This window comes from Embiotoca jacksoni, unplaced genomic scaffold, assembly GCF_022577435.1.
Source record: "Embiotoca jacksoni isolate LCO1_2020_lvr unplaced genomic scaffold, fEmbJac1.0.p SCAF_25, whole genome shotgun sequence".
NCBI classification, from domain to species: Eukaryota; Metazoa; Chordata; class Actinopteri; family Embiotocidae; genus Embiotoca; species Embiotoca jacksoni.
In genome coordinates, this window is record NW_027185376.1 from 323,066 (window position 1) to 345,880 (window position 22,815).

The 22,815-nt window shown below is 40.4% G+C and overlaps 3 protein-coding genes across 3 annotated transcripts in view; 1 reads left to right on the plus strand and 2 right to left on the minus strand.

Annotated features, from left to right (window-relative positions):
• The window catches only part of zbtb47b (zinc finger and BTB domain containing 47b), a 28,031-nt gene extending 20,367 nt beyond the window's left edge, over positions 1 to 7,664 (plus strand). Inside the window, exon 6 of the mRNA XM_069159426.1 lies at positions 245 to 7,664. Coding sequence (XP_069015527.1) covers positions 245 to 690 — 446 coding nt within the window. The 3' untranslated portion in view covers positions 691 to 7,664. The remainder of the gene's footprint in view (positions 1 to 244) is intronic.
• On the minus strand, positions 865 to 11,216 carry klhl40b (kelch-like family member 40b). Its single transcript, XM_069159427.1, has 7 exons — positions 9,902 to 11,216; positions 9,352 to 9,512; positions 9,113 to 9,220; positions 8,753 to 8,938; positions 8,290 to 8,439; positions 7,823 to 7,973; positions 865 to 1,113 (listed from the first exon to the last, which is right to left on the minus strand). Exons 1-6 carry the CDS (start codon positions 11,039 to 11,041, stop codon positions 7,862 to 7,864), a joined length of 1,857 nt encoding a protein of 618 aa, XP_069015528.1. The 5' UTR covers positions 11,042 to 11,216; the 3' UTR covers positions 865 to 1,113; positions 7,823 to 7,861.
• Positions 11,217 to 12,574: 1,358 nt separating this feature from the next.
• hhatlb (hedgehog acyltransferase like, b) lies at positions 12,575 to 19,464 on the minus strand. Its single transcript, XM_069159428.1, has 12 exons — positions 19,397 to 19,464; positions 16,657 to 16,787; positions 16,164 to 16,231; positions 15,962 to 16,075; positions 15,400 to 15,594; positions 15,094 to 15,303; positions 14,353 to 14,524; positions 13,915 to 14,059; positions 13,794 to 13,829; positions 13,510 to 13,711; positions 13,283 to 13,424; positions 12,575 to 13,201 (listed from the first exon to the last, which is right to left on the minus strand). The coding sequence occupies exons 2-12, from the start codon at positions 16,760 to 16,762 to the stop codon at positions 12,990 to 12,992; spliced, it is 1,602 nt and encodes a 533-aa protein (XP_069015529.1). The 5' UTR covers positions 16,763 to 16,787; positions 19,397 to 19,464; the 3' UTR covers positions 12,575 to 12,989.
• Between the last annotated feature and the right edge of the window lie 3,351 nt (positions 19,465 to 22,815).

Below are 22,815 nucleotides of genomic sequence, written 5' to 3' on the forward strand. Positions count from 1 at the left end.
GTGGGATAAATCAAAACATTGTTTTAAAAGATACTAAAAAAACTCAGCACAGCTGAGGAGAACTGCAGCGTTGGAGGATAATTTGCTCCGTGTTTGTCACTACGAGCCACTCCTTTCACATTGCAGTCATTTGATGTATTGTCGATATAAAAATGCTGATAACGGCAGCTTTACATTTTATGATGAATGTTGAAATGTACTAAGCAGGTGTGTTTTTCAGTTCGACGTGTCTCTCTGTTCCCAGGAGAGAAACCGTACATCTGTGAGATCTGTGGGAAGAGCTTCACGAGCCGGCCCAACATGAAGCGCCACCGCCGCACCCACACTGGGGAGAAGCCGTACCCCTGCGAGGTGTGCGGCCAGCGCTTCCGCTTCTCCAATATGCTCAAGGCCCACAGGGAGAAATGCTTCCGCGTCAGCAACCCCATGGTTACCGACGGCAACGACCCCCTCGGCCTCGACCGGCCCCTGGCCTCGCCCGCCGTGGACTCCTCCGCTCAGGTCCAACTGGGGCTGGCGCTCCCCGCCACGTCGGTGACCACACCCGCTGCTGCCTCCAGCCCCCACCCGGTCCACGGCGCCCCGCTGTCCCTCCCCCTGCTGCACTCCATGGGGGGGCTGCCTCCCACCCCACATTTACCCCCACCGCCTCCCCTGTTCTCTGCTGGTAGGATGAACTCCAACAACTAACAAATCTCTGTAGCATTGAAAGCACTTTGTTACTTTTGTTTTATCGTTTCTGTTTGAGCTTTTAAGAGGACTCCTGCAGTGGGAGAGTGATGGACCTCCGTGACATTTACACAGAGAGGAAAAACTGAAAAAAGGCTACACGGAGGCCTGGTAAAAACACACACACACACCTACCACAATAAGAAATAGTTATTTTTTACTCTGTTGAATACAATAGCTAACCTCAGAGTCCAGTAGGACGTGTCATCATCACTCATGAATTTCACAGCTCTGTCCCAGGTTTCATTTGAGATTTCCCGACACCACACACATCTCTCCAGAGCCTTGCACAATGTGTTGATTGTAGCGTCTTTTACAAAACGGGAGGAACAGTTTCCTGAATCTTCTTTTAAACGGTGGGCCATCAGTCAAGTGAGAACCACTCTACGATGAGAAAAAAAAAAAAGATTTATTTTTCGTTCTCTGCCAAGATGTAGCGAGCGGTTCTGGTCTGACCCAGCAATAACCAAATGCTGATTTGTCTTTGAGCATATACATGTATATGGCATTGCCAATAACCAAATCCTGTTAGCTCACCTGCTATAGATAGGTAATGTTATACAGCATTTATAATCGATCCTGCACCTTACATTTAACTCCAGTGATATTTAAAATGTACTCCTAACTGTCTTCATTTTTATAATTGTGATTGTGTATAATTTGTGGCACGTTACGTCGGTTTCTAAGGACATAAGAGAAGTTGTGAAGCGTGGAGAGTCGGCCGTGCAATGCAGTGTGTGGTGTTTGTGATGGTGTGCGTGTGAGATGCGAGGCAGAGACTGGAGGTGAGAATCCTCAGATCTACGTTCAGCTAATCAGTGCTTGAGCTCCCCCGGGTCAGGAGACGGAGGAATTTGTTGACTCATGTTTTTGCTTACATTAAGCAAGCGTGCTCCTCTCCTGCAGATCTGGCTTCGAGATGATATGGCACTTTTCTGTGACTTGTTGGTAAAACCTAATGTACTCAGACCTACAGTATATTTGTGGGTTAAAATCTAATGTTATTGTTAATGTTACTTACAGCTTACTTCCCAACTAAACCCGATCTGTGTAATTAGTTTGCAGAATATGAAAAGCTTAGGGATAGAAATGTTCACAAAAACGTGCAGAATTAAGAGAACACGTTTTATCTCGATAGAATGTGGCCCATATTGTAAAATGATAAACGCAAGATTATATTCAACAAATCTCTTAAAGAGAACTGACAGTGATTACTTTTGGCACAACAGAGCTTGTCACTAAAGGGGCTCCTCACTATTACATCACTATAAAAAGATAAGGATTTTTTTTTTTTTTTTTGGTCAAACTAATTAAAGCTAATTAAAGTCGGGGACGTGCAGTGTAATTTAGTGTTGATACCCCTGAAAAATCCTTTTTGTTCACTTTAGACATTTATATGTCATACATTTACCAAAATAGATCTGAAAATATCTTAATCAAACCCCCTCCAGTAAAAAATCTCTTAAATAAATAGTTTGACATTTGTGGAAATGTGTTTATTTGCCTTCTTGCCGAGAGTCAGATGAGAAAATCGATACCACTCAAAGATCTGCTTGTCAAATATGAAGCTATGTGAGAGCTGCAAAAAGACTGGAAACAGCTCGGCAAAAACAGTCCACCAACCTACATCTCTAAAGCTCCTTAATCAACTCATCACAAATCTGCAAAAAAAAAAAAAAGGTGTAAAAAATAACAACTTCTAGTATCACAGGAGGTTGTGTGCTTGACTGTTTCCACACTTTTCAGACCTGGAAGCTACGTCCACTCTTGTATGCAGTCTATGGGTAGAGCTTAGCGAGCCCTTTACTGCCAATTACAGTCTTTATTCTAAGATAACTAGGCATAGCTTCATTATAAACAAATGAGAGCGGTATTCATCTTCTCCTTCAACTCATGGCTTGAAAGCAAAAATGCATCTGTCTCTGACATTTCAATTAGTTTCGTATTCGATAAAAAGTCTCTGTGCACTATCGATACGCTGCCGCTCACCTTATCTATTGATAGCCTATTTGTAGTGAAGCATTAACCTGTAAATATTGGTAAGACGTGTTTCTTCCTTGTGATTAATTCCTCATGTTTACATTTGGAGAGTCAGTTGAATGTGCCCCCACATGTGTCTTGGCTGGTACTACCGAAAGTTGGAATTTGTAGATATGCTTTTGTAAATGTAATAAGCTGTTATAATTGTTTTATTTAAGAGACAAATTTAAGCACCTTTTGTGTAGTCTTACGTCTAAGCTCACCCCAGATACATGTATTTCTTAAACTGCCATGGTTAAACTGCTTGGGGCCACATCAGACGTTATTTAATAATGGTACTTTTTTCTCTTCTTCATGTGTAAAACACATGTTTTGTATTTTGATTTGCTGCTTTTTTACAAGGTTCAGTTTGAAACTGCCCTTTAAATGAGAAGTCTACAGCTGTAGAAGTGTGTTGTCATTGAATTATATTCTGGCTGTGATTACATCCAATTTAGCCTTACTAGACAGTGAGCTCCAGGGTCGGAAATGAGCTCGAATTTTGAGCAGTTTGAGGGCGTAATTGCCGACGTTTTCAAAGTCAACGTGAACTTTATTATCATTCAAGACCATACGGCGAGGAGCAGAACGTACAGCAATTATGTTTCTCCAAGCTAAATGTGCAAAACAAAATACAGACACTATACACATGTCCATAGACATGCAGAGTATATATAGCACTATGTAACTATGACAACAAGTATTGCACAAGTTAAAAACAATTATACCTGCTAAGAATTAATGTGGTCATTCGACCGATTTTTAAGGACTGTTGCTCTCTGGTGGCAACTCGGTAAACTGCACTCTGTTAGCAATCCTACACTAAAAAAAAGAGAAAAACTTCCCGCAAAGTAGATTATCATTCATAGTTTGTGTCTATAATTATCATTGGAGAAGCACGTAGAACTTTGGGAACAAGAAAAACAATACTGAGATACTGTGGTTATAGTTTGCGTATTTGCCTTATACATGGAGGGATTTTGAATGTTTTTTCGTGGTATGGATAGTGATAGTAGCTGATGGTAAAGGAGGCGGAATAGTAGTTAATACTACTGATTTATGCACTTTGAATTTGTTTGCCACACAAGCCCACCATGGGGCCATTTATGCAGATACAAGGTGAAAATGGGTAGCAGAAAACCATACCAATGGCAAAATAATGTCCAGACGTTTCCTCATTTACAGAAGCATTTTAACCCAAAGGCAACCATTTTGCTTTTAAATGTACCACGCAGATATTAACACATGATTAACAACATTTACAAATTACTGTAAATTTCTGTGTATTATTTGCTCCAAATGTGTGGTTAGTGAGTTGCACAGGTGTCAGTACGAAGCTTGACTTGTGTTTTGTTTCCCAGAATAACTTGATGTCACATCCTTGCACGCTGATGATAACTCAGCTGTGACTTATGTGTCACTCAGAAACTTCCCCTCGGCGCTTCAGTAGGTCCCACTCTTTATAAGTATCTGTGACTCCTCCCTGAGGGTGTGTTCAGTGCAGCCGCTTGTCCTCCGATCACTTCCGTAATCAAGAGAAATTAGTTTTGGTTGTTACTGGTGTGCTCCAGTTGAAGGGGCCTAATATGTGACTGTTATAATTCAAGGAAGTTAAAGGAAGTTGTCAGTTGCCAAATCGAGTAATGAAAAAGATAATTAATCATAAGAGCACTTTATACTTCAATCCAGCTGGTAGAGTTTGAAGGCTGATACTGTAGCAGTTATTCAAATCAAATCTGCTGATCACGTGTGTGTTATTTTTGAAAATACTTCCTGAGCAAACGATTATAGGAAATTATCAAAATGTAGTTTTTGAAGAAAATGTGTCCTTGGTATGTGTTCAGTCCTCTGAAACAGTATTTAGACAAAAGGCAAATCAAAAGTGTTTGTTCAGAAGATGCTAATTTAATTCCGGCTATATGTACCTGCTTTGAATTAGATCAAGAAATCTGCTCAGAAAAAGGGCTTCCAAATCAGTGTAGTATTAATATAAATCAAACAAAGAGCATCATGTCCTTTATATTGGAAGTAAATAACACTGAGCAGATGATTAGAGTATTTATTAAAGGCCAAAATCTATCTAATACATTTGTGAACAGTAGATAGATACTAAAATGTAATTTAAAAAGACTGATTAGTTTTATCCCACTTTACACATTATATTACATGTATAGGGCAGGACATCAGAGAATGGACGTCAAAATCCACCCTGGAAAGCAGAGTTTGTATGTTAATCCTTTGTCTTGGATTATTTAGTGAACTAGTCTTCCCTAAATCCAGCTGCAGAAACAAAACCTATCTGTGACATCATCAAAGCAACACGTATGCAGAGGAAGTATATCTGAGACAGACATTTATTATCCCTGACATCTATCACAACTGGAAAAGGACAAAAATACATTATTTTTAATTCAGTGTTTTACAGTTAAATGGCAGTAAAGGTGAGATTCTAGTAACTGAGAAGGGAAATTTTGCACAGTGCACAGAAGTCCTGTATTCTAGGCAGGTTGACTGTATGTTGTTTAATTAGCCGAATTCTCCTTTTAATAAGCCTAGCGGCCAATGGCTTGTATTAGATTAGGAAAGGTGGACCTGCCCTTGTCCTTAAATGAGGGCTTGTCAGTGATTAAGTTTGTGCATAGACACCAGAGTGACTGTGCATTCTGTGTTGCACCCAAGGCAAATGTTTGCCACATAATGAAGCTTTTGAGAACCACCCTTGGTTCAGAGCAGAGAGTGCTCATGGGATTGCCAGGTTGGGTCTCTCCTGGGATGTGTAGTTTTGGATTTAGCTGCTAGAAGTGTGTATCCAAAAGAATTTGATTCTGTGGCCTTCACCTTCAAGAAAAGCATCGGGAATATTGTTGTCTTATTTTTAAATAATATTACTGAAATTCCTTGAGGATATTGGAGAGAAAGTATTGTTTGTAAGAATTGAAAGACGTGTTGATGTTTTGTTGTTTTTAAATGAAGAGTTGTGTGTTTTTTTTTTTTTGTTTTTTTTATCTGCCCATATTTTGGGCAAACGTATGGAGCCCCAAAACTGGCAAAACTGAATACATCATGATGTAATGTGGCGTGTGTAATGTAGAGCTGCACTGGCGAGCCAGTTAGATGTTGTTTTTAGTCCCTTTTTTTTTTTTAAAGGCCAGAATTCACTAGTTCCAGCCTCTCAAATATGCATATTTTTGGATTCCTTAGTTTTCTTTGATATACTAAATGTCTTTGGGTTTTGTACTGTTGGTCAGACAAAAAGGACATTCGGAGATATCACCTTGTGTACTGGAAATGGCATTTTGTGCCATTTTTACAAGGTCTAAATAAAGGAATAATTTGGCCTGTTTATTAAAAATAATCAACAGACTATAATATAATTGCAGCCCTAGTAGACGGAAACTTGAAGCTTTATGCTATTTAACTTCCAATCAGTTGGTGGAAAAAGCACAAAGCTAAGGTATTTTAGTGGCTAACAAAAAAAGGACACGTGTACTGCCTGGTGTCGTTTTATAACCATAAGTTATAGCTACATAGCCAGCTGACGAGGCTAGTGCAACGTGCAGTGTGTTTGGTTAAAGCCACAGTGCGTAGTTTTTGTCTCCCCCTTCTGCCACTAAGAGTAATTACAAAAACAATGTCAACATGCGCTTACGTCACAGACTCCTCTGCAGCTTACTCTGTAGCTACTGTTGCAGCTGTAAAATGGTGGCTACATTATTTTGAGTGTCACAATCACAGTGAGTATGCATTCGTCCGACCAGTGCAGGAATGTCTCCCCAAAACTACACGTACTGTGAAATACAGAGAGCTTCCTATGGTGGTGATCAGTTCATCGTGTGAACTCGTTTGGCTCGGGCTGAATGTAACGGACGTCCATTTGTTTATTTATTGACGTCCCTCATTGTCGATTTAAATTGGTGAAGCTGGTGAAGAAAACTAGAAAATGCTTAACAAGGGTAAAATAAGTGAATTACAAATTAGCTGATGGAAATGAATTAAAGAAAAAAAGCTTCTTTTACCAACATTAAAAGTAGAATAGAGTTTCATATTTTTTTACAATCCAAATAAACTGAATTTTTTTATAACATTTTGTCAGTTTATGGGCTCCATAGCAACTTAACAACTGTTGTTGATTTTTTTTTTTTTTTTTTTTTTTTGCACATGAAAGTTCAGTTGGCTCTTTTAATACATTTGTCTAATGGTGAATTTTCCCCTCTTTTGGGCAGAGATACATGTGATGATAACCACAGGCACTAACGCCACAGTCGATTCAAAGATGTATTATCCAGATACCCTACAGTGCATTTCCCATAGTTACTCATACTGCAGCTGTGTTAAAGAAATCATAATGTGTACTGTTATTTGCTGATTCTCTACTTTATAATGTCAACACTATGTCTTAGTTAACTCTGGTGTACAAAGCCCATGTGTAGGCAGTAGTTGTCACGTTCAGCTATATAGAAATACTAAAAACAGTACAAGGACAGTAGTGTCTAGAGGTGCTAATAACATTAGACTGTATTTTCTGTCTATTATTGTATTATTGACTAGTGTTTACTGTCTGTAACACAGCAGAGCGTAATGAAATCATTTCAATATTAAACAGTATAGATATATTATTGCAAATGGAGACGTGTGCTGTGTTTTTGTTTATTTTCTAAACTCTTTTATGACGTTTCATGTTCTAGTGAGCTGTCAAAAGGTACCTGCAGTACATCATGACTTTGCTGCCATCTGTTGGGTAAAGCACACATTTTCTATGATAGTCAAAGCAGCTTTTAATTGGTGTTAAATACTTTTATTTATTTGATACAGTGCAAAAATTGTCAGTGGACTGCTGATTGTTTGGCGCTTAAAAATCTGATTAAAATTGGAGAAACACGTGTATATATAAAAACATTATTCATCAAAAAAGAAAACTGTCTATGATATTAAGCCATAGACATAATTGGAACAGCTCCAGTGATGTTTGAAATAAAAATAAACAGAATATTAAACACACAAAGCTGAATCTTGATGTGTATGCCCCCAAATCTGTCCCTGGATTCAGGTAAAACAAGTGTAGACTGGAATCAACCTGAACAGATTTCTGTTGACAAACGGACTGGAGGTGGTTTTACATCTTGGTGAGACGCAGGGTGTTGAGTCGGACCCCCAAAATTGTGGCCCCTGAGGCATACTGGATCTCTCTGAGGATCCCAATCCACTTCCTCTCCGCCTCACTGAACCTGAGGAGGTTAACGGACATTTGTCATGAAAGGTATAGTGGGAGATTCACTGAGTAAGTAACATTTAAAAAAAAAAACACACACACACAAAAAAAAAAACGATTTTTCTGATTCGTCTCCAGATCAGACTCCAGTTTGAAATCTGATGAACCTTGCAAAGACAATTTAACAGGTGATTTTCTTTGGCTATAATTTTAGCAGGATAAAGTGGAAATATTTGATTAAAGTCACCTGATAAATTGTCTTTGTAATGTTCAACACAAAGAGCTGAATGAATGAAATAAATGGATGAATTATGTGTGTTATTTTGATCCACCTCCAGATGTCGTTCATCTCTTTGGGAACGATCTCTTCGCTGTCCTCTAAAGGCATCATGGAAAAACCTCCGACAGCGTAGAGCGAACCAGCCAAAGACACGAGATTCAAAGAGCTACGCTCCTGAAGAAACGGCTCACAGTCGGACCACCTGAAACATGAAAACGCACACAAGAGATTCAGTTTAGTAAACTGTAATACATTTACGCAAGTGATCACAACAGCTTTAAAATGAACCTTCAATGTTCAGTTGTGTTACAGTGGCCAACAGGAAATCTACAACTTAACAACAATTTCCCTGCTTTTCCACATTTCCTGACCATCTGTAACAATTATATGCAGAGATAAAGGTACTTGCGTGTAGTTTTCCTTCACTTGAATGTCCAAAAATACTACTGCTATGAACAAAATAGAGGATAATGTACCTAAATTTGTCTTTGGTGCTCTATTCACTGAGAACTCACTTGTTGGTAGCGATGTCGTACACCTCCACAGAGTCGGTCAGGCCATTGTCGGTCACTCCTGCTGCCACATATATTTTGTCCTTGTGAACCGTGGCTCCAAATAAAGATCGTGCAGTCTTCATGGGAGCGAGCTCCTTCCATTCAAATCTCTTGGCGTTGTACACACACATCTTCTTTAGACAGCTCCTGTTCGCAAAAAGAATAATCACGGTGGTTTCTCATTCCCTAGTGGTGTCATTATATGACTCTTATTAAGAGAAATAATCCTGCTCCATGTGTTGCTGGATTAAAGGATAAAGTCCTTTATCTTCACACTTGCCACATATGGATATTAAAATTTAGCTTGCAGCTTATACTCACTTGTTGTCTCCCTTTCCTCCAATCACATACACAACATCATTGTGGGATAACGTTGCATGCCCATAGACTGCATAAGGAATTGGTTCTGACTCCCCCCATTTGAATGATCTGTGAATGATAAACCACAGGAAAACAGTAAATTAATCTGAATGCCACATTGAGTGATTCATTTAATCATTTCAGTAAAATGATCATCCTCTTTTCTGAGTTTTGAATCATGAACTAAACCCTGTACTCACTGTCTGTCGTAGACCAAAACTGAGGCCAGTATCTGCTCCTGCTCCTTCAGCTCCCGCCCTCCCAGCACAAAGATGGAGTTCTCGGCCTCGGCCAGTCCAAACAAGAAGCGGGGAGACGGTAGGGGAGGCATCCCGAGCCAGTCGGCACTGACCGGGTCATACTGAGGTCACGGGAGTCAAACCTTATGTTTAGAGTTATGTTGAGTAGATTGTATGTTCTGTAGTGTATACGAAACGTGCAAACCCAACATATACTCAGGTTAAATCCCTTTAACATCCCTTTTATTTGACCTAAAGTAGATTTAAGTGTAAAATAATATTTTTCCAAACTGTATCAGCTCATGAAGCTGTGAGGTTTGCATTAAGTGAAATGCTCAAACTCAAGACGTATGGCTGCACCATCCCATCAAATGGAAATATTCGAGGTGTTTTAAGGATAGTTTTATACAGATTTTCTCATAGATGTACTTGTAAAGGGGCTGAACTGAGATCTTGTTTTTGGTACTGCGAGTTTCTCTTTACTGAAAACTTTGTCTGGCACCTCTCCTACCTGCAGGAAGTAGGAGCACAATGGATCGTCCTTGTTCTGTTCATCAAAGAATAATCCTCCTGCCACGAAGATCTGGTTCTCCTTGGTGACCAGGCTGGTGTGGTTCTTGGGAATCTGCCTGGAGAGTGATGCCAAAAAGCAGTCGTTCCCTGATGGGTCATAGGCCACAGCACCTGTTTCATTCACCATCAGTATCAAGTTCTTTGCGAACATCCCAAATCGCAGGTTATCATTCAGGATGCTTGGGAGAAGGCCTTCCTCCTCCTCCTCCTCCTCCTCCTTGTCTTCACTCTCTCCATCTTTCTCTGCTCCACCATCTTCCTTCTTGCTTTTGCTTTTTTTAACCTCTGGCATTTTCCCAGCGTGAGCATCCCTAACCAGCTGGAGTTTCTGCTGCAACTCAGGATTGGATGAGATCAGTTTGTGTTTCTCCACTTTGTCTTTCAGGTAATCCTCGGTGACGAGACGCAAACGAACGCAATCCAGCAAACCCGGAAGCTCTTTCTCTCTGCTCTCTGTGTCCCGGGAAACCCAGCTCATCAAAGCGTCAAACACGGCCTCCTCTGTCTCCACATTCAGATTGTCATTTGTTAAAATGGCTGCCAGCTCGCTGGGGAGCAGCTGGAGGAAGTCCTCGTCTCTGGAGATGAGCTGAAAGCGCTCGCAGGCGTAGTTTCGGGCGGAGACAGCCAACCTGGGACAATCCAGCATCAAGCCGAGCCTGAAGATTGCCAGACAGTTGCTGAGGCTTAGTCGCTTTTGTAAGAAAGACACACATACAGTGAAAATTGAAGGGATCTGGTACACATTTGCCACGGCGAAGATGTCCTGGACATTCTGCTCTGTCACATTGATTTTGGAGGTGTACAGGTACTTCAGGATCAGCCCCATGACACCAGGCTCCACATCCTCCAGGACAATTTCCCTCTTCTTGCTCTCCTCCAGGTCAGATAGAAAGATGGTACGGAAGTATGAGCTGCAGGCACATAGGACCAGCCGGTGGCAGGGGAACTCCTTGTCTTTGATCTTCAGCACGCAGTCAACCAGCTTGTCACTCTCCAGCAGGTCGTACAAGCCGTCCTGGAGCAGAGTCTGCTGGTACATCCTGGGCTCGTCCATGGGGTTTATCGGCAGAGCCATCGTTCCTGGCAGGGGGAGGTTTGAAGAGCCTTTCAGGGGCTGCAAATCAAACAAAAGCGGATTGTCTTTAATGCAGAGTAGTTCTAGTTTCCAGCCTGGAAAGAAGATTTCGAAGCCCAGTCAGTCTGCACACCAGCTGAATCCTGAGACGGCCCACTTCCACAGCTGTCCTAACTCTTCAACGAAGCTCCAACTGGAAGGTTATTTATAGACGGGGTGCTCAGTGTGGAGCTATGGGCTTTATTCTAGACCATGAAATGCAATATCCGCGCTGCTGTCCCTCTTTTCTCACCTCCAACCCCCGTCCCTACCCACTCCCCAGGAAAATCCACCCACTCTCGGACAGCTGACACATCGCTTCATGGGAAATATAGCCATCATGAGTCATGGAGGCCTCTGTGGCAATCATGTTAGCTATGCGTTTGTCATTTTGTATTAATGGTTTCTCATATTGAACACATACCCTGTGAAATGACAAACAGAAATATCCGCATTTATTGAAAATATCGTACATGCTATTGTGTACTCATTAAATTCAGATTATTTTGTCAGAGTGGCAAGAATTGCCTGGCGTTAAGAGGTATTTAACTGAAAGAGGTATTATTTAGAAAATTCAAATTGTATTGTTAGAACTTAGAGCAGCAGCCAAACTTTTCTCACTCAAGGTCTGACTTAAAGGGGCAGTTTCACAATTGTAAGGACATTAAGCTGGTTTGAGAAAATCTTTGGGGTGTCAGATGCTGAGATAGCAGTTAGCCTAAAGCTAATCTTCTAAACTGGGCAGTAACTTTCATGTAGGACTAGATGTTGTTAGATTTTTGTCATCTTTGAATTGAGGCGCCAGAGTCATTTATGTGATAGTGAAACTGAATTACTTAAATATTAAAAAAATTCCCAATTTTGACTGAACATGCAGTTAGCCTTCTGTGTTTCTTGCAGGAAGCTGCAGAAATACCGGCTTGAGTGCCAAAACCTTTCCGTGTCCACACTCTCTGTTTGCAATGTAGCCTGTCATTTGTTCAACATGTTTTGGTCTTTGTGCTAAACTGAGCTTACTGTTGTTGATCAGTTTCACGCAACAAACACATGACGAAACTCGGCGAGACGTGGTCTTGTGATGTTGTCAAGCCAAGCCTAGTAAAGGCTGGAGAGAATTCCAGCTCCACCGAAACACTTTGAAAAATGTCTCCAATTTCCTTTATTGATGTACGCTAGTCACACAAATACATATCACAAAAAAAAAAGATGTAATCTCTCTTCTTTAAAGTCCCTAAATGCCTTTTATTCAGATCCAGGAGGGGATTCACAGGTGCGACGTCAGCTCTTCCACTGGACAGTGTTGAAATTGTTTCCAGAGCGGAAGCATCAAACAGGAATTCAGCAGCAAACTAATGATGCAACGCAACGGAAATACCTCGTGGCCTTAATGATAAGACTCCCCATTAAGTAGTGTAAAACGCCCCTCATTCATATTCAAACAGCTCCCTCAGAAAGGTCAAAAACTCCATAAAAACACAAAGTGTAATGCTTCGATCAAATCTTTGCAGTTTAATTTTTTTGCATTATAGAGACAGGTTTCAGTAAAATCACAGTCCCTACATTGTTGTTTTTTGTGTTAGTAATTAAATTGGCTCCTGGATAGCATACAGGTGTACATTCTATGTTACATTAAATATCAGTGACATTTTCTCAATAGTATAAATTCTCCTTTGGTATAAATACTGTTAAATGATGGTAAACTTTATTTACAGTAATCGTGGTTTTCTACATCCATTCAAAATGTTAAAAAAAAATCTAAACTGCCGATAATACTGTTAGCATTTGGACAGCACTCACTACTGTGCTGTTGTATGCTGTATGCTGCTGTAGCGGAAAAAAAATTCCCCTCGGGGATTAATAAAGTAACTACCTAACCTAACCTATCCTTCATAATTTTAACACCAAATATCTATTCTGCTTTTTCCTTGCTGGGATCTGCGACTGACGGAGCGGCAGGGGGTGCAGTCAGAGGGGGGGTTGGGCTCATGGCAGCATTTGGAAGGGGTGGAGGAGGGAGTGGATCAGGGTCATCTATAAGGGCCTGTCTCCTCTCTCGCTCCTTGATCACTTGAACCAGGCAGTAGGTCACGAACATGACGATGATGGTGGTGATGGGGAAGCCTGCGAAGGTAATTTATTGTTAAAACAGTTGGAAGAAGTTGACCTTCTTCAAAATGAAAAAAAAAAAAAAAAAAAAATCACCTTTAAGAAGCAGACGTTTAGTGACCAACTTGGCAAAGTCCAAACTGTTCAAAGCCAGAACGTTGTACAGCACAATGAACCAGAAGTTGAAAGTGTTGAAGATGGCTCTTATGCGACGGGACATTGCTTCCGACATAGCTATCTGCAAATTAAACATTATTGATATACAATCCACACTTTCCATTATTATCCTTACAGAAATGTAAAGGGAACCTCCTTGAACAAACCTCAAAAGAGGAAAACGGCTCCATGCAGAAGAACTTGGCGGTCCACAGCTCAAAGTTGAGACCGAAACAGTTAAAGAAAGCCCAGATGAGGACCACCTGACAGGGTCCCAACCAGAGGATGGTGACGCCGAAGGTGCACAGTGTCGCTATCAGCTCCTCCACCACATTGTCATGCTTTCCACCCAGGTAATCATACACATACCTGTAAATAATGCCTCATCAGAACCTCTTCATTTGACATGATTAATAAGACTTTACTGTATTTATCTTTCTGAAACACTCACTTGCACAGCCAGTCGTTGATCCCTCTGTCAAAATGGCTACAAAAAAAAAAAAAAAGTAAAGTATTACAGAATTATACCATGTACTATCTGAACCAGATGGGATTAAGCTGTGTTAACTCACGTTTCAGCAAAAACATAGAGCATAGTGATGCATTTTGGCGGTTTGGGCGGGTCCAGGTGATCCAGTCTCGACACAGTGTTGATGACTCCAAACATGACTGCCGCTTTTACCCAGTCATACACCAGGTTAAAGTAAGCCAGACCCACTGGAAACATGAAATTATGTGAGCCCCGCTGTCAGTTTACATTCAAATAATGAAAAGTAAAGCTGCCATAAAAATGGTACCCTATGTCTGCAGGAAATATGACAATTTTCTTTACATGCTAAAAGTTTCTGAGGATTTTAACAGGAAAGAAATCATAACTAGATTTTTACTAAAATCTAAACAACAAACATGGTTATAAAATGTAGACAATGTTAGTTTCTAATATTTTAATACTCAAACTTCATTTACAGCACGTTACAGCATCAAAAGATATTCAAATAGGTGGCACAAACCTAGAGCCCAGTCAGAGAGGTGCTTCAGCAGCTTCATGTCAGTGGGGATGGTGAGGATGTACATAAAGTGGAAGAGAACGTCCACGACAATGATGACTCCCAGGTGGATCACGCCCTGCAGGTTGATATTCCACATCTCCCACTCTCTCCTGGTCATGTCCGACTTGTTGGCCTGCAGAGGGCAGCAAACACTTGTTCCAACTACCAATACAGCCAGAGACCTCCAACCTCAACAGAACAAGAGCAGTCTTGTGTTCTGTATGTATACAGTATAAATCAGACTGGTTTTGTCGTTGATGCAATCTGTATGGACCGCTGAGTCTATCCTTCACATTACCACAGAACATAAGAGGAACTCAATTTATTCTCGTGTTTTCTAAATCATCTCATCTCTACATGAATAGTAATCAAAGCAAAGGAAATCAGCAATTTAAGATCAGTGCTGGATCCCCAAGTCATTTTCAAAAGAGTGATTTCCAACCTTGAGCTCAAAAGACACCAGCAGTGATCAATTAACATGATAGGAAAGCTGAAAACAGCATTACACAAGCTGGATAATTCAGTTAAACAGGGGAAAAAAATATATATATATATGGGATGTCAAAATTAACCATAAATCTAAAGGAGACATTGTTTTCTTTTAAGGTGCAAAAACACAACATAAAAATGTCATATGTCCATTAATGCCTGAACTTCTGGTTATATGACTGTGATTAATGCTTAGAATATAGTTCAACTTACTTGAACATAAAATTTATCAAAGGTCATGATGGGCCCAAAATAGAAGAAAGGGAGGTAGAAGTTGTACTTGAGTAGCTCCAGGATATTGTAGTTCCCATCCTTCCTTTCACAGTTCTCCAAAGCGAAGCTCATACAGCGCATGATCGTAAATCCACAGCCTCCGTAGAAGAGAACGTGACGCAGATCAAAGTCGCCCTCCACAAAACCCGCCTGTATGGAGGAGAAAGAGTAAACCAGGAAAGAGATACAATGCCGAATATTTCTTTCTTTCTTTTTTTTTTTGTAAAGAGAAGGCCAGCAGTTTACCTGCCAGGACACGAAGGGTTCGCACTTGAATGTAGCGAGGGTGCAGAGACCAGTGACAAAGCAAAGCCAGCGGATTTTCACTAAGGAGACACTGTAGAGCAGGATGCAGTGGGACAGGATGAGGGTGATGTAGGTCCAGCCCATACTGGTCCACACAGCCAGCAGACCATACACCATGTACACCAAGGACCTGTACTGTGGGAGAGAAAAGAAAGAAAAGATTCAATATTTTCTCTAAAAGTCACTCCAGTAATGAAGCTCGTGTCTCTCCACCTGCTCCCATTTATCATCTGCTGTTCAGCTAAAAATATAAAAAAGCTACAGTGTCATGTTGTAAAAATAAATTGCAATAAAGGGGATTACAAATGTCACAAAATATTCACAATGACACGATGCAGTGGGAGATAAATTCAGCTCAGACAGCCTGATGGTTTCTTCCACCTCATCTCATAGTGGCTCAGTCTTTTACAAAGACCATTAACCCTAGCAGGGGATGATGGATCACTACTTTACTCTTCCTTCAGCAGCTCAGTGACAATAATCAGTCAGTGAGTAGAAGCACCTGTGGAGCCAGCATGGAGCAGATCTTGGCAAACAGCACATGGCCAGAGAGAGCAAACAGGATGTGCTCCCTGAAGGTGGAAAACCACATCACCCATTCGAAATCAGCCGTATCCTGCAGATCAGCGAGTAAAACAATCAAAAATAAGAGAAATATTTACATTAATGAGAAAGGTCTTGATGAGCTGTAAACACTCTCTTACCATTTTCCTCCCAAAGTAGTACCATCCTGGCGTCACACTGTTTTTGAACGTCTTTCTGTTGGCATTGGCTGAAAACCGGACAGAAGGAAACAAATTCAAATATACGTTGCATGTTTTCTTGTCCTTGAATGCAAATGTGAAACTTTTGTTCCAGTGAAATAAATGCAGGTCGAACACAGGACCTATTTTCTTCTTGTGCTCTGTGGTATTAATACCGACACCTGATCTCCTCAGCGTAGTCTGCATAGCTCGAACTCGTCACACAGTAACACTGTCCCCATATGTATACTGCACATTGTGTTGTCAGTACATGACTGCACTACAGGCGGCTCAAGATAAACATCATGTCTTAGGTTAAGGATCCCACATGAACCTCAGTCAAGGAAACTAATGCACTGATTGGTTTAAGGTGTATTTGTTCTGTATTAGCAGGTTAATTAAAAAGCATGATATTCTACAATTATTTTGTGTGAGTGTGTGTCATCATACTCACAACTGGACACCTCAAAGACCCAGCTGGCCGCCCAGAACATGGCCAGACACAGCACCGTGTTGTAGAAATAGATCTCATATTTGGGTAGAGCAGCTCTGATCCCCATGCTGATGCAGACAGGAAGCAAGAACCTAAACACAAACCACAATCAGAGCAGTCGACGCTTTATCTGCACAACTTCTGTAAAGCAGGAAGGAGGTGACATTATTGCCGTCAACCAGCGTGCAGTCCTGAACGAGCAGCTGTACGCTTAAAAGTAAAAATAAGTGTGTTACAATTTGGTGTACGAGAGTAATCTCCTCCATTATTTTCAATAATGGAACTAAAATAGACTTTTGAACAACTCGATCATTGTTAATTTAGGAAGCTGTCGGGGGTGAACTTCTGCACTCTCTGCAGTTACACAGTCAGTGGTGTAAAGAAACAGAAGACATTTGCTTCCTGTGATGCAGGTACTGCACTGGAGGAATTTTTCTTTCTATGACACTTGATTTAGTATTCAAAAAGTACTTCTGCAGTACAGCCTTGTACAACCTGGACCATCTACAACATTATTATACAACTTCAACATGAACACATCAACTATTTAATGCTCTAAAGGGAGAATTTTTTATTTTTAAACTAAAGAACGTTGTATTTTTTAATGACTACATTTTCATGTTGGTCAAGGTGCAGCCACTTTATACACTGTTGGGGAGTTTAACCTCAATAGATTCAGGATTTCCTTTTCAAAAACTGTATCTGCAAAATAACTTCATTTGTTTATATTTTTGACTGCTGGCCACACTTATATAAAGCATTTGTGCTCTTTTGTTGCTTCGTCCTATTATGTCAAATACTGATATCTACATTCACCGGCCACTTTATTAGGTATACTGTGCAAAAGTAGCAGGTTGGACCCCCTTTTGCCTTCAGGAAGGTCTGGCTTCTTCATGGCATTGATTCACTAATGGTGCCAGAAACATTCTTTAAAGATCTTGGTCCATATTGACATGATTGCATAAAATCAAATGCTTTGTGAGCAGCACTTTCATAAAATAAATCTCAATTTCCACCACAACCGAAAGGTGCTATATAGGCTGGAGATCTGGTGGATGTGTGGAGGCTATTTCAGTACACTGTCATGCTCCAGATTATATGAGCTATGTGACATGCCGTGTTATACTGGGATTAGAAGATCGGTGCACTGCTCATAAGGGACGGGCATGGTCAGCATCAATACTCTTATTATTTATGCTCAATTAAGGGGTCCAAAGTTGTCAACACTATACTATAATTAATACTGTGATAAAAACTATTATCAGACCAGGGAACTTGGGATTCACAGTAATATCGGCACGTCAGGTATCAGCCGATAAAAGCTTTGAAGGGAAATATTGGCATCAGCCTGAAATGAACAATTCTGCCAATACAATAGGCTAATAGGCCAAAACATACAATGCTTGACTTGAAATAACTATCTCATATTTCACATAACATAAGTTAAAGTTGTTTTCTTATTTTACCCAGTGAATGGGCTCACTTTGAAAAGCACGATTATGCATCTGCCAGTTGGCTATCATATTGGTTTAATGTGTTAATTCCACTACAGAGGAGACGCTTGGGGCAGGAGGGGGGCAGGAAGGGTGGGGGAGTCTATGTCTATTCTTGTATTAGCACTGGCAATCGGCCAGAGGGTTGGAAAATATTGAATATTGGTTTAAAAAAATAAATAAATCTGCTATTGTGCATCCCTACTGGCAGTGTTTTTCCAATCTAACATTGTCCAATTTTGGTGAACCTGTGCCCACTATAACCTCCGTTTGTGGTTCTTGGCTGACGAGTAATACGACGTTTGACTTGTGCTTTCAGAGACGCTCGTCTATATATGTCTATCTAACAGGCTGACAAAGTCTGGCCATTCTTCTCTGGCTTCTGCCATCAATAAGGAATCTAGATGTTTTTTTTTCTTAGTAGATCAGCCCGTTTCTGAAATACTCAAATCACCTTTCTTCCCCGCTGATTTGAACTGCAGCAGATCTTGAGCCTTTCTAAAAAAAAAAAAAAAAAAAGCCTATAACTGCACTGAGTTTCTGTCACGCCATTGGCTGCTTGCTTTAATCAGCAGTTGGACAGGTGTACTAATGAGATGACGCTACCAGGAGGACTCGTTTTCCCTGTGCGGAATAATGCTTTTAATTTCATGTTCCTGATTTCTACACATTTCACACTCGCCGAGGAAAGAGCAGCGGATGGCAGATGAATACAATTGAGAGGTAAAAAATATCAACAAAGTGCAGCTGCCTGCTATTTTTAACCTAACAAACTTCTCTCCGGTGAATTTCTGCAGTCGTCTTTTAAAAAAAACATTCAGAACACGGTAAAACAATTTATATTCTGCTTTTATTGTATTATACTTTGTAACAGTCAAATTAGAATCATCAAATTTAGTTTGTTTTTGTTTCACATTTCCACGCTGAATGACATAAACGCGAAGCTACAATAAAACCTCTCCCCGTTTTCTCGTCACAATGTCCGGGAGAGATGGCTGCTGTGGAAAATGCCACACGGTCACGCACTCCAGTTTGTCCTCCGCGCCACCTGTTGTGATACTGACCTTGAAGCAAGCAGTTGCAAGCCCAGAACAAGTTGTTCAACAAACCTTTTCAGTTTGTTCAAAAGGAAGGGTGGGATTGTGGGGGACACATTAAGATATCATAATAGATATTACAAAAAAAATAATACATAGAACAAAACTTACTGTGAACATCTGCTGTGGTTCCACGGTGCGCAGGGTGGGCTGCGGGTCCCTCTGACTCCCTGAGAGGGAGCTGCCACCGGTTAAAGGTGACATGATGTATTTATACTCTGACCACTGACACACAGGGGGGCGGAACAGGAGGGCTGCTAAAGCAGTATAATAGACTATAAAACATACAACATTGGGAATATATAAAGATCTATTATCTTGGGTATTTGATAGGCTATAACTTATCTTGCATCCCCAAATGATGCAATAAAGGGTTAACCTGTACCTAAACTCACTCACTGCAGCTGTCTGTCAACTTAATACAAAAAAAAAAAAGTTACATTTCTTTTTAACTGGATGAAAATATAATTGTATGAATTGTATTTGTTTTGTCTGCATTGCATTACACTGTTTAACGTTGTAGATTTTGTGTGATTTATTTCTGCAATTTCAAATTAAAAGACCTCCTGTCTTCTTTCTCTCTCTGTTATTTTCCATATTCCTGGTTGCCAGATCTGTTTTGGGAAGGTCTTAGCCTGTTGCAATTTTGAGCTGTAGCCAAATGTCCATGCCTCAAATTCTACTCCAAACAGCGAGCTGTGAAACAACACGCAGTGCCGACTAGTGACAGTACAACAAAATACAATACAGTGAAGTTCAGTGGTGTCATTCAAGCTGCAGAAGCAAAGCAACAGAGAAAAGAGCGATACAGTATGTGGTGTTTTTGATGAGGTCAATTCAAGGTTACAGTATAAAGAAATGTCTATAACATGGCTGTCTTTTTTTGCTTTCACAGAGCTGTGCGTCCATTAGGAGATGTGAAGAGGGGTGCTCAGGTGACACTGTGATGTAGGAGGCCTGAGAGGACTGTTAACCCTCCAGTCTGTTGTGTGAGTAGTTTTCCTTCAGTCTATTTGGCACATACTTCATCTGTGTATTATATGCGTGAACAGATCTACAGATAAAGATACAATCCCACAAATTAATATTCTATCTATCATCTGTACAATCAAATGGCATGGTTTATGTTTAAATTTGTAAACCATATCCGATGGAATAAAACAGCTTTTCCCAGTATATAAAACTATTGATAAGAAAAAAATTAAGATAATAGCCTATTTAAGATTATATCTTGTTAGACCATTTTTATTGACAGGGTCCTTGTGTGTACTGGAGTTCCAGTCTCATTTCCTCTTCAAGCTCCCTAGCTAACACAATATATCTCTTTTTTTTTTTTTTTTTTTTTTTTTTTTTTAATCAACACAAAAACTGAAGTACAAAAATGGCAAATTGTGGTTTTACGCAGACGATTTCTTGGCCAAGTGGTAACTATCTGGAGTCTCGACTGGTTCCATGGCAACCGCTCACAGCCTAGAAAATGTCAGACACGTACATAAGTGGGCAAACTGTTGTCTTCACACTTTTTTGTGAGGATTAAAAAAAAAAAAAAAAAGACAACATTTGAAATAAGGAGAGTCAAAGTTGCTGGTATTGTATTTTGGATAGAATTTAACTCCGGTCGAGGCAAATGGCTGCCCAACTCTGAGCCTGGTACCAGCGGAGTTTGTTCCTCCTACCTGTCGCTTGCGTAGGAATTGTTGAATTGTTGGGTCTTTCGCTATAATGTTGTAAGTACTTTGCTGTTAAGTTCCCTGAAATAACTGATTTGGCGTAATATAAATAAAATTGAAATGAAGTGGTCGTTTCCCTTTGCGTCAGACTTTATGGTAAGCTCCTCTCCTGCCTCCGTATCAAACTCTTCTTAAAACGAAATAATAATGAATTGAAATCTGAACATTAGTATCATAACTGGTGGAAGAGGTGCACAAATTCTTGGCTTCTTCTAAAAGAGGAATCATTAATCCGGCGCTACAGTGGCAGGGAAAGTAAAATCCTGGACATGAAATAAATCATAGTAAAATGAGACAAAACAATGATTCCCACTGAGATCTGATTCCTGTTCTGAAACAGTCTTACCGTCGTCTGTGTTTCTTCCCCCTGCCGGATGCACAGTGAGTGCATGATTCTGCCAATGCCAAAGGAGGGCTTGGTTACACTGGGAACAATCTCCTCCACTGTGGCCGGAGAAAATGTAGACGGTTGTTTCCCCACAGGAACAACACGCTGTTCTACTCAACCGCTAGAAAGCAGGTTTCATGTCACCTTCTGTCATGCAGGACTTTCTGGAGCCTCCGTCTTTAATGAGTCTGAATGTTTCGCCCTCTGGCTCAAAGGACGATTTCGCTAAAGACAGAAACACGATATAAGCAAATAAAAAAAATACAGAAAATAAATCAACTTTTATGGCAAAGGTCCTTTCCAGCTGATGTAGCATTTATCACGGACAGCCACGTACTCCTGCTAGCGTGAACCTGAACATTTACAGTTTTGTGGAAGAAACTGAGAAGTAAAATGGGAATTTGATTCCAAAAATATTAATAAGCCCAAATCAGACAACAGAGGGAATGCCAATGCATCAGAGACTTTACATTTCTATTCTGATTTATTAAAATCCTTGTCTGTGATCAGTTTGGTTTCAGTCTGAAAAAATAATAGGGTCTGAAAAACTGCATGTCATGTAGTCCTTTATAGAACTCACTTAAAATACAATAGGAAAGGTTTCACAAACAGGCACATATAGACAATAAGTAGTTCACTTAAAAATGAAAATGTATTCAAACTTTTGACATCGGACACAACAAGCTTCCTATAAGGACCTATACCCTAACCCTTTAAGTCCATGGTCATTTTGGCTAAGAAATCTTTTTCGATGTTGCACTCTCCACGCTTGGTATCATTTCTTTCAGCACAAACTATAAACTGTATAGCTCCAAGTCTGACTTTTCTAAAACTTTTGTTCAATTTAACAAAGTATAAAGGTGCCTACATGCGCCTAATTGATAATCACTCAAAATTGGAGGAAAAATATTGTGTCATTCTTTATACACAGAAATCAGAATCCAGGATATGGTGCTGCCTCCACGCAGCTGCAGGATGTTGTTCTTGAAGGAGCCAGTACTTCTTCCGTCTTAACACTCGGCGCGCTGCATTGCTCCTGCCAATCTGTTTTCACTTTGATTCAAGCCGTCTTTAGTCTTGACAGACGAGTGGAGGCGCTCGTGTCCTCTCAGTACGACTCTGGTGAACTGTGTCATCTGTAACCGGGACTTTTTGTTGCATCATCTAGGAAGCTCATACAAAATTCATTCACTCTGCCAGAAATATAGAAGTGAGCACTATAGTCTATCATTACCAGCCTAGTGCTGCATGCTTTGGGCGAGTGAACTCCCACAGGGGAAAAAAATAAAATAACTGAGGCTGTTCTGCTCTGCAATCGGAGCACACAGACAAGTGACTACATTGCATCGAGACCCAGAATGAGGTTATTTGATTTAACAGAAATACATTTCAGACGTATGCTCCATCTAAGC